At 39.9% G+C, this 12,020-nt stretch overlaps 1 protein-coding gene across 4 annotated transcripts in view; it reads left to right on the top strand.

The window, feature by feature from the left end:
• The window catches only part of LOC144261029 (NEDD4-binding protein 2-like 2), a 104,623-nt gene that overhangs the window by 85,511 nt on the left and 7,092 nt on the right, over window positions 1–12,020 (top strand). For 3 of the 4 annotated variants that reach the window (XM_077810117.1, XM_077810107.1, XM_077810100.1), the window contains 3 exons: window positions 1,823–1,908; window positions 4,212–4,257; window positions 6,716–6,914. In XM_077810117.1, coding sequence (XP_077666243.1) covers window positions 1,823–1,908; window positions 4,212–4,257; window positions 6,716–6,906 — 323 coding nt within the window. In that variant the 3' untranslated portion in view covers window positions 6,907–6,914. Of the gene's footprint in view, window positions 1–1,822; window positions 1,909–4,211; window positions 4,258–6,715; window positions 6,915–12,020 lie in introns of those variants that run through there. The other variant, XR_013345125.1, reaches the window with a different exon arrangement.

The following is a 12,020-nucleotide window of genomic DNA, read 5'->3' as shown; positions in this document are numbered from 1 at the left end:
TGTGAACCTTTTAACTCTCTAATTGTAGTCTTTCCTTAATGAAAACATTAACAATTGCTCCAGTGCAGCTGCGCCACTTTAAGTTTTCTCTATGTAGCTGTTCTAACCCAATGACAGGGGCGGCGGAGCCTTCCAAAAAGTGTGGGGTGGGGGGCCTGCCCCTCTGTGACCCTGCCTCTTCTGCCCAAGGCCCTGCCCCTGGACAACCCAGAAGCTGGAGTGGGTCAGGAGCTGCAAACCCTCCACCTACCTGGGGTGGGGTGGCCAAGAGCAGGCCCTGGCCCATGTCCACAGCCTGCAGGACCCCTTCCAGCCCAAGGCAGGAGGATCCACGGCTCCCCGAGCAGCTCTTACCCTGACGTGGCTCTGGCCAGGGGAAGGGATCTTGGAGCCACAGCTCGGCCATGGTAAGAGCCATGCACCCTCCATCTGCCCTGGGCCAGGGGACCTAGGAGGAGTGGGGACATGGGAAGGAGGCTGCTCTCGGCCACCTGACCCCGGGCTGCTGGAGGGTCCGTGGCATGGCACCCCATGCTACCCAGTGTCCCCAGCCAGGCTCTAGCTGCCAGCCTAGCTGGGGCCTCAGGTGGAATAGGAGGGGCAGGGGGGCAGAGCCTCTGGCAAAAAGTGGACGGACCAGGCCCTGTCCACTTTCAAGAAGTGGGAGGGCCATGGCCCTCCGGGCCCCCCTATTACAGTGTCCCAACCCCATGAGTGGCAGTAGCTATGCTGGTGGGAGAAGCTCTTCTGCTGACATAGTGCTGTCCACACAGGTGCTTAAGTCGGCATAAGTTATGTTGCTCAGGAGCGTGGGTAATTCACATCTGTGAGTGACATAACTTATGTCGACTTAAGCTGTAGTATAGGCATAGTCTGAGGCACTGGCCACTTGTGATCATTAAAGAACCCATAGCATTTTTCTCAGAATTATAGGTGTTAATTCCATTTTCCTGGCCATATTCTGATTTGAGTATCAATATTATTTCTTTTTAAATGTTTGCTGCAATTTCAGTCATGCATATTTTTCCTCATTGCCTGTCCTAAACTGTTGTGTACTGCTGCGTACTGTTAAGGCAACTACAATGAATGTGTGGGTCAATGGTTTCATAAAGCATTTAGGAATATTCCTAAATGAAAGGTACTACAAATGTTGTTAGTTGTTCTATTGGAAGGTAAATTGCTTTTTAGTTAACAAATTTATTTGTCACTTATTTACAGTTAACACATATAACAGAATGTGTATTCCATAAGCGTTTTACACTGTTTTTCTACAAAGCATTTCTTTTCAACTTTAATCATTGAAGAACTCTATCAGGTTAAAAATATGACATATTTATAGAATAATTTCCATATACTATGTTAAAATTCCTCTTATAAGTTGTTAAACTGATAAAATTTTAAAAACTAAATTTACTTTTCATTTAAGATGTTTGTTTACTTTTTGCATTTTTCAATTTAGAGACTGAAGTTTCACTTTTGTTTTTAGTGAATTTTCCTAGTAAATTTTATTTTCCAGTTCCCATGCACTTGGACAAAGCTACAATTTTGGCAGTGTAAATAATGCAGGAAAATGTTTGGTTTAAAAACTATCTTTACATTGGCATTAAACAAAAATATAGACTTTTTTTTTATTGGTCCTAGGTTCTGCAGAAGCTTATTTGTATAAAACCTAAATTCTGGGCTTTGTTTGAGCTGGCAGTATCCCTTTCAGATATGCATGAAACCTGACAAAATATAATGTCATGATACTATTCTGATGGATCACTGCTTTATGTAACGAGGCATTAATAGTCAGCTGTGAAAATGTCTTGTTCTTTTTCAGAGTCTTTACTGCCAGATGATTACATAGTTCCTCTTGATTGGAAAACATCAAAGCAGATCCATTTACTATGGAAGACATCTGTGGAGGTATGGGTTTAAGTTCTCTGCAAGGCTTTCCTGTATTTTAGGAGTAAAGAGGCACCATTTACTTTAGGGTGTAACCAAAATTTTCTGAAGAAGTGGGCCCAGGTCACCTGCCATGTCCTCACTGAGCCACCATCTCTCCTTCCAGAGTGAGACCATAAATGGAAGAGGCAGTGTGAGAAGATGGCATCCTGGGGTTCTGGGAAGCAGGGAGCTGGGTCAAGCGGGTACCGGGAGCCAGAGCCACATGAGAAGCTGCCATCCCAGGTCCCTTCCCTCCCCTCCCCTCCCAAGGACCAGCTGGGACCTTCCCTCCCCCCGGAAAGACTATGGGAGACTGTGAATTTGTGTTAGCATCTGTGCCCCTCCTGTTGCCCCCTCCCCCCCCCCCCAGTCATTGTGCTTCTGGATTCAGTTCATGTGGAGAAAGAGTATTTCTTGCTGGTAGGTCCATGTTTTATATAAATGAATACAAACAGTGAAGGAAGAGGCATTATATAGATTTAGGTTTAGGTGGACAGAGCAGCAAAAAAACATATGAACCAGTCAACAAAAATAAAACTGCTCCCTATTGCTCAGGGTCCTTCTTTTTACCCCGCAGATACAGTCCTCCTCCTTCCTTTTCCTCCTTCTTCTACTGCCCTCTAATCAGACCCCACCCCCAGTATCTGCAGTTCCTTACCCATCACTTCAAGCAAAAATGCTCAGAGTATGTGCTGAGTGGCTGACTGGGACTTAGCTTACTTTGTCTGGTCAGAAACTGTAATTGTTTCACACTCTGTCAGTGCACTCCGTTCAGAGACCCAGCTCAGTGCCACTCCCCTGTGTTGGTGAAGAGAAAAAGAGCCTTTCTCCAAACCTTCCTCCCTTGTGGGGATAGATAAGAAGAAATCACCCTAAGTGCGTTGAGGGGAGGAGGTGAATGAGCTTAGACTCATAGAAACTGGAAGTGACTTCAGGGGGGCAGATCTAGCTTATATGACTGATGAGGGCAATTATATGTATCTTATGACTTTAAAAACAAACTTTGTAATTGTGGATAATCTAAGCACTATACCCAAATATACAGACACTCTTTTCTCAACCCATGTATTATATAATTTTTTTAACATTAGCTTTAATAAAATTCATGTGCTTGGAGGGTATATAAGGGAGAATTTGATTGATGGGATAATGTATAAGGTGTAGGTGTGAATGGTGGAGGAATGAATTAAGGGAGACAAGGGAAATCAGAAAAATTATACCCTAAAAATAAGTTTAAGAGGAAACAGAATTAAAAAAGACAAGTTATGCCAAGATAGCTAGGCAATGGAAAGGAAAAAGTAGGGAAAGGAAAAAAGAATGGACAGGGAACACAGTACATTTTAAAAAAGTTTAATGCTAGTGTTGTTTTAAATAATCGTAAAATGAGATAGAATAGCTGGATGGGTAGGGGAAAGTAGTGCACACACTGAAATTTCCTTAGAGGAGCAAACTGTCTAGGGCTGTGTCAGATCTCTGTGCATACTTAGAACCTCTCTCATTTAAACAGGAGTTTGGGTGAAGATGATTTTTAGGATGGGGCCCTGTATGTATACATATATTTATATACTGTTTCCAAACTTTCAGAAAGTAGCCTCTGCATGCATGGATATCTATATCCATACTTTGAGCATTGTCATTGGCACTTACAGTTGATAGAATTTACATATGCAAAACCCGTCACTTGTGTGCACAAGTGATAGACTGTCACATGTGCCTTCACATATGTGTGATCCAATAATATGCATGCAAAACAGAGGCTGGGTTTGGCCCTCTTAGAATGTTTGTCCCACTATATACATATATACATATTTGAACATGCAGGCATTCTCTACTGGTTGAGGGTACAGTATAATTTCACATGTTAGGAAATACCCCATTATTGATAAAGTAGGACAATGCAGAGCTGTAAGTGTGAATGTAAACATAGTTTCATATTTCAATATTACATATTTGTATACTGTTTATACCAGAGTAGTTTAGTCCATAGTTGGACTGAATCATATTTCTGAAATAATTTTTTATATTTCTTAACCTTTTGTTTGTCACTTCTCAATGAAAGGATAGCCTATTACTAGAGCTGTTGTTTTATGGAGGCAATTTTTAGGAGATAATACAGGATAGTGTGATGAAAAGGACAAAAGCCTTGTAAATACAGTTTAAAAACTTATGTAATATAATATAGAATTTGTTCTGTACACTGATTACTCAATCCCCCCCAGCATCATATAGATTTTCTTTTTCTTCTTCTCTCCTTTATTATTGCTTATTTTATTTGTTTTTAGAGGAAACAGAAAAAGAATGGATTACAGAATGGGAATTCCTTGGCTGGTAAGCATAACTTCGTGAACAAAAAGAATGTAAACGTTATTTATTCAGTGCAACAATCAGTTAATGTAGAAGTAAATAAGTTGAAAGTTACTGTGCCCATAGTGTCTGTAACTACTTCTTGTGCACGTGCAGGATTTTGTACTGTAGTGTATGGTATTAAATGTATGCCTCCATATACAGTATACATACAATGTGGCAGAGTTACAGCTGCTGTGGGACACAATTTTGAATTTCCTCACTTGTGATTTGAAATTCTCCAACTTAACAGTTTTTCTTATTAAATGAATCGAATAATTTTACTTGAATCCAATTCGGATGAAGCTGAAAGTTGTAGTGCATACGCTTTCCTTTACTATATTCACTGCCTTGCCTTAATTACATTTAGCTGCTTTCATTATATTCAGCTGTAATGCAAGAAGCATTCAGTATCCTATATCCTGTAAGACATTAGCTGAAGCATAAGCTAGTATAAGTGTGGTTAAGTAGGCTGTAACCCTTGGCATAGATTAACGGTTACCTTTAGATTTTAGGAACTAAGGATCGCTTGTTCAATGGTAGGAGGTAGAATGTTCCAGCAAGTGCTACCACAAGGAGCATGGAAGTAATAGCCCCAGATCTGCTTAAGCAAGTGATGGCGGATATGATCATGAGTTGAAATTGTAGTTACATGTATCAGTATACTAACCTACAGAAAGAGGACACCTCAACATTAGTAGGATGAGGAAATACACATAAGGAAAAGGGGGAAAACCCCTACTGACTATACATTAGATATAGTGGCATCAGCATAACGTATTATAGAAGTTGCATGTCAGTCCATGGGCAGTAGGAGAGAGAAATGTAGCCCTTGGTAGGAACCAGAATGATGACCACTAGTGGTGAGGAGGAAGGTTATGGTGATGAGGAAGATAATGGCTAACATTTCAGGTCATCCTGCAAGGGATGGTGTGAGTATATGGATATTCAGATGTACATTCTGTAGTCTCTCTATCTCCCTTACTGAGTTAGAGTGTTTGTGACTTTGCTAAATGTATTAATAAACTATTTGGAAATATAGAAGAGTTCCGATTGTGTGAGTGTTGCAATTGTGAACGTTGGGGGTCCCAACTATATAGTAATTTTAATAATACTGGGCCTGACCTTGGGACAAGAGCCTGTCAACCCTTAAAGTGATAACTGGGAATTCTTAGGTAATCAATATAATAATACATAATCTATATATCGGGCTACAAAGTGGAAAACATGTTGTCTTAGATTTTATCTGTGAAGCGTTGGGGGTCATCAACTCTCATTGAATTCAGTGGGAATTGAAGACGACCAGCACCTCAATGGATCAGGCTCCTAGGCCTCGGAGGAAAGTGAGGTTTGATGAGAACCATCAAGAGCTATGTTAGGTGAAGGAATCCTGTAGTGTTCAGATGGCAGGAGCATGTTTCCAGTTGCCTCAAACTGATTTTCATTTCTTAGGATGGGTGGGTCATGACTGACTTCCAGTCAATGTCCTATTACTTTGGGGACTGGGAGCATCAAAAGCATCCATCCCACAATTCTGCTGTCTTCAGTGGGAGAGCTGGCTTCCAGCAGCCTCCCTCTGTAATCATCAGCTGCATCTATCCTCTCACTCTAGCCCATAAGATCTCTGAAGGCAGTGGAGAATACCCTGCTGGCAGCCTTTTCCTAAAGGTATCTGCTGCAGCAGCATCTGGTAATGCACACTACTTCATATACTGTATGTATGTATTCTAAAATACTATACCATAGGAGAATAATCACATCTAGGGAACAGCTTTTGGTGTTTAATATAATTGCACAAGTTGGCATAAGGCCTTCTAAAATTGTTGGAAATGCATAATATAATTGTTTCCTGGAGAATGACAGATAACTTGGTGTCTGAAGTTGGGGACAGATCCAGTGGGAAAAGAGAGACTGAGGGTATGTCTACACTGCAATTAAACTCCCAAATCTGGCCTGTGTCAGCTGATTTAGGCTCACAGGGCTCGGTATAAGGGGCTGTTTAATTGCAGTGTAGAAGTTTGGGCTTAGGCTCTGTGATCCTCCCCCCTCGTGGTGTTCCAGAGCCTGAATTCCAGCCTGAGGCCAAACGTCTACACCTCAGTTAAAGAGCCCCTTAGCCCGAGCTCTTTGAACCAAATTCAGCTGACACGTGCCAGCCACAGGTGTTAATTGCAGTATAGACATACCCTGTAGCTCTTGCCTTGGAAGTTAATTTGCTGGAGAGCCGAGAGAGAGTCAGACCAGTAGGGAATGTGTGCAATTGTCAGGCACAGCTGAAAAATCCAACAAACTAGATTAAATATTTTGTGTGTAAAATTGGTAACATTTGTAGTTTTCTAGGGCAATAATCTTGTTCTGTAAATAATCTTGACAAATAAAAATGACAAACTATATAAATTATAGTTTGGGTGTCATTTGGCAAATTACAATCATATTTTTTTAGTTGGTGCCAAAACTGTGGAGAATACAAATAAAGATTGCCAAAAGAGTCAAGAATCTTCTGAAACCCTTCCAGAAACAAACCTATATCAACATGTAGTAGAAGAGAACTCCATGACTTATCCAGACAACAAGCACTTGTATAACATATCAACCAATCTTGAATGTCATCTTAAACAGAAAAAGTCAACATGAAGATAAAGGTAACATTTTATAAAACTGTCATTCTTATGGATAATGCTGGTCTAAACAGCTGAAAAACAAAGATTATTCCATTCATTTATAATAAAATGATTTTAAAAATACTAACAGCTTATCCTGTCTGTAAGCACCTATGACTTTACTATAAGTAAATATTTAATTATTTATAGAAAGTGGAACAGCTCCAACAGGAGAGACTGAGAGAGACCCATCCCAGAATAGCTATAGCCTGGTGTTTAGGGCACTCACCTGGGATATGGGAGACCCAGGTTAAAGTTCTTTCCAGGCAGAGTGGAGGATCTCCCAAATTTCAGGAGAATGCCCTAGCCACCAGCCTATTGGCTGTTTTGGGTGGGGAATCTCACTTTCTCCTTTTGACCAGAAATTCCATCTTGGACCTGAGAAACCTTCCTGATAAAAGTTTAATTGAAACTCATATGATTCAACGTATTTTCTGATGAAAAATGTTTTATCGAAAAAATCTCAACCACCTCTACCTAACATTAACTCGTGCTAACGAACAACATATACTGTGTCTCATGATCCAGAGGCTAGGAGATTCATTTCTTCAATCCTTTTAATTCTAACTATTCCAAATAATTATCTGATATTTTCCTAGATGATATTTCTCTAACCCATATTTTGTAGGACAGGACACTGGCTGATATCTTAACCATTAAACTTGTTTGTTACTATATTTCTAAGCAATACAGAATTAACCTTATTTCTGTATTTTGTGTATGTCTGTGTTTATGAAGGTATGTGTGAACATTATGAGTGTGGGGAGAAAAAAATTTCCAAGCTCCTCCAAAAAAAAATGTTGGTTTAAATAGAAGTCCTAAAATGTAATGAATATCATTATAATGACAGAGTAAATTTGGGGTGTGATATTCCAAATGAACTAAGGTGGTTATTTTTTACAATTCAATACCTCTCTTGTAATTCTATACATCCTACCTGTCAGACTGTATGTGGATGGATGTTCAGTAAGTTCTTCGTTGAAGTATCTTCACATTTACTCAGAATGGAGTAAACATGGTTTAATTAACCTCTTTGGGGTTTTTAAAATTATGCATATAAATATAGACAGTGACAAATCCAACACGTGATCATGTCATCAAATGGTGAAAGAAGGAGTCTAATAACATTTGAGTTGTTGGTGATTGTGTTATTTTTCATTCTGCCATTTTGAACTCAATAGTGTGAAAGATCTGCTTTTAAGAATGCATAGTCAGGTATAATTACTTGTAAATTAAGTTCTAATTACTTAAACATACATGTGAGAGTACTGAATGTGTATGAGATACACAGGGATGTGTGTGAGAACTAGCTCTGAGGGGCTCACAGGAGCCTGTTGTTAAAATGTTGCCATCGGTTTGAAGGGAGGTGGGGGTAATCTCTCTCCCTCTCAAGAAATCACACATTTCCCACCTCCCCAGTGGATGCTAATAAACTAATCCAGTCAGAAGTGACATTCTGGAGGCTTTTAAAAAAATACTCTGAAATATAAAAATCTTGAAATGGACCATATTTCACCAAATGTCAGGTATTTTAAAAATAAATTTCACAGAGGCGAAGACTCCTGGGAATTTCCACTGTAACCTCTTTAAATTACACAATGCAGTTGAATGCAGTGCTAATGCTATCATCACAGTCAGTATATTTTTGAGAAACATGTTATAAATATTTCTAGCAAAGTTCAGTTTAATATAAATCTGTTTGCCGAGTGGTGGTACTTCCTTCCTTTAATAGCTTGTGTGTTTTTGTCTAAATGAATACATTTGTGTCTCCCAGAACATGGTTTGTTTCTGGTTAAGAGACAACATTTTTGTAAGAATTCCTTATCAAAACATTGACAACAAATCAGTGGTTGAATAACTTGTTCTGGGGAATAGGCAAATGACTATGATCAAAACTGCTACTGAAATAAGCATCCGTAGATCAATGGAAACAAGTGTTTTATTTATTAGTTTGTATTACCATAGTAGTTAGAAGCTGTAATCAGGGACGAGGACCCTATTATGCTAGGTGCTGTACAAACACTGACAAAAAGAAGGTCACTGCCCCAAAGAGCTTGCAGTCTAAGACAAGAAACAACAGACAGGTGAATACAAAGAAAAAATAAGACAGTATTGGTCAAGATGATAGGGAATGGTCTTAGCACACCAGCAACCTAAGCATTGTCCAGTTTTTTTGCAGGCATTATAGAAAAAGAGAGTTTTAAGCAGAGTTCTGAATGAGGATAATGAGTTAATTTTCTGGATGTTTATAGGCAGCCCCTCCCAAGTGTGAGGGGCACCATAGAAGAAAGCACAAAAGTGCTTATTTGAAAATTTAAGAAGTGGGCAATGAGGCCAGGATCATAAGCCAATCAGCGGCAGGGTACAACATCTTGATTGTGAATGAAAGAAGATAAATAGGGAAGGGAAAGGGTGTGAAAGTCCAAGTAGCTTATGAAAACATGGACAAATTGCTAAGGATTGAATACAAAAGAACAGAGCAAACATGTAGAGACAAAATCATAAATGCTAAAGCACAAAATGAGTTACATCTAGCAAGGGACATAGAAGGTAAAAAAAAAAAAAAAAAAGAGGCTCTATAAATATATTAGGAGCAAGAAAAAGACAAAAGAAAGTATAGGTCCACTACTTAGCGGGAAAGAAGCTAATAACAGATGACATCAAGAAGGCTGAGGTGTTTAATACCTATTTTGCTTCAGTTTTCACTGAAACAGTTAATAGTGACCAGCTGCTTAGCACAAATAACATTAACAGCAAGGGGGAAGGAACACAAGCCAGGGAAGAACAGTAGAAGAATATTTAGGTAAGTTAGATATATTCAAGTTGGCAGAGACTGATGAAATTTACCCTAGGGTACTTAAGAAACTAGATGAAGCAATCTCAGAACCATTAGCAATGGCCTTTGATAACTCATGAAGGACAGATGAGATCTCTGAGGACTGGATAAGGGCAAACATAGCATCTATTTTAGAAAGGGGCAGAAGGAGGACCTGGGGAATTATAGACTAGTTAGCCTAACTTTGATAACTGGAAAGATCCTGGGAACAAATTATTAAACAATCAATTTGCAAGTCTAGACTAGAGGATAATAGTGTAATAGCCAACATGGATTTGTCAAGAACAAATAACGTCTAACCAATCTAATTTTGTTCTTTGACAGGGTAACTGGTCTAATGGGGGCCGGGGGGGGGGGAACAATAGATGTGATATATCTTGATTTTAGTAAGGCTTTTGACACAGCCCCATGTGATATAATCATAAGCAAGCTATCAAAATACTGTTTAGATTAAATCACTACAAGGTGGGTGAACAACTGGCTGAAAGACCATATTCAAAGCATAGTTATCAATGGTTCACTGTCAAAATGGGAGGACATACCTAGTGGGTTCCCACAGGGATCTGTCCTGTGTTTGGTAGTATTCTCCATTTTCATTAATTACTAGGCTAATGGAGTGGAGAGTTTGCTTATAAAATGTGTGGATGACACCAAGATGGGAAGGGGTGCTTTGGGAGACAGGATTAGAATTCAAAATGACCTTGATAAATTGGAGAATTGGTCTGAAATCGGCAAGAATAAATTCAATACACGTAAGTTCAAAGTAATACATTTAGGAAGTTAAAATTAAATGTACAAGTACAAAATGGGGAATAACTTGTTAGTGAGAAGTACTGCTGAAAAGAATCAGGGGGTTTTAGTGGATTACAGAATGAATATGAGCCAACAATGTGATGCAGCTGCAAAAAAGGCTAATATTGTTCTGGGATGTATTAATGGAGTATCATATGTAAGGCACAAGAGGTGATTGTCCCATTCTACTTGGCACTAGTGAGTACTATATCCAATTTTGGATGCCACACTAAGAAAGATGTGGACAAATTGGAGGAGTCCAGAGGAGAGCAATAAAAAAGATAAAAGGTTTAGAAAACCTGACCTGTGAGGAAAGGTTAAATAAACTGGGCATGTTCAGTCCTGAGAGAAGAAGACTGAGGGGAGACCTGGTAACAGTCTTCACATATGTTAAAAGCTGTTATAAAGAGGATGGTGATCAATTGTTCTTCATGTCCACAGAACGTAGGACAAGAATTAAAGGGCTTAATCTGCAGGAGGGGAGATTTAGGTTAGGTATTAGAACAAAAGTTTCCAACTATAAAGATAGTTAAGTACCAAGGGAGGTTGTGAAATCACTGTCACTGGAAGTTTTTAAGAACAGATGAGACAAATACCTCTCAGGGATGGTGTAATTTGCAGAGTTGTTGTAGTCATGTTGGTCACAGGATATTAAGAGACAGGGTGGGTGAGGTAATATAGAATCATAGAATCATTGAATATCATGGTTGGAAAGGACCTCAGGAGGTCATCTAGTCCAACCCCCTGCGCAAAGCAGGACCAATCCCCAACTAAATCATCCCAGCCAGGGCTTTGTCAAGCTTGACCTTAAAAACCTCTGAGGAAGGAGATTCCACTACCTCCCTAGGTAACCCATTCCAGTGCTTCCCCACCCTCCTAGTGAAAAAGTTTTTCCTAATATCCAACCTAAACCTCCCCCACTGCAACTTGAGACCATTACTCCTTGTTCTGTCATCTGCTACCACTGAGAACAGTCTAGATCCATCCTCTTTGGAACCCCCTTTCAGGTAGTTGAAAGCAGCTATCAAATCCCCCCTAATTCTCCTCTTCTGTAGACTAAATAATCCCAGTTCCCTTAGCCTCTCCTAATAAGTCATGTGCTCCAGCCCCCCTAATCATTTTTGTTGCCCTCCGCTAGACTGTTTCCAATTTTTCCACATCCTTCTTGTAGTGTGGGGCACAGTACTCCAGATGAGGCCTAACCAATGCCGAATAGAGGGGAACGATCACATCCCTCGATCTGCTGGCAATGCTCCTACTTATACAGCCCAAAATGCCGTTAGCCTTCTTGGCAACAAGGGTACACTGTTGACTCATATCCAGCTTCTCATCCACTGTCACCCCTAGGTCCTTTTCTGCAGAACTGTTGCCTAGCCACCCAGTCCTTAGCCTGTAGCAGTGCATGGGATTCTTCCGTCCTAAGTGCAGGACTCTGCACTTGTCCTTGTTGAACCTCATCA

This window comes from Eretmochelys imbricata, chromosome 1, assembly GCF_965152235.1.
Source record: "Eretmochelys imbricata isolate rEreImb1 chromosome 1, rEreImb1.hap1, whole genome shotgun sequence".
NCBI lineage: Eukaryota > Metazoa > Chordata > Testudines > Cheloniidae > Eretmochelys > Eretmochelys imbricata.
This window is presented reverse-complemented; position numbering and strand designations above follow the sequence as displayed.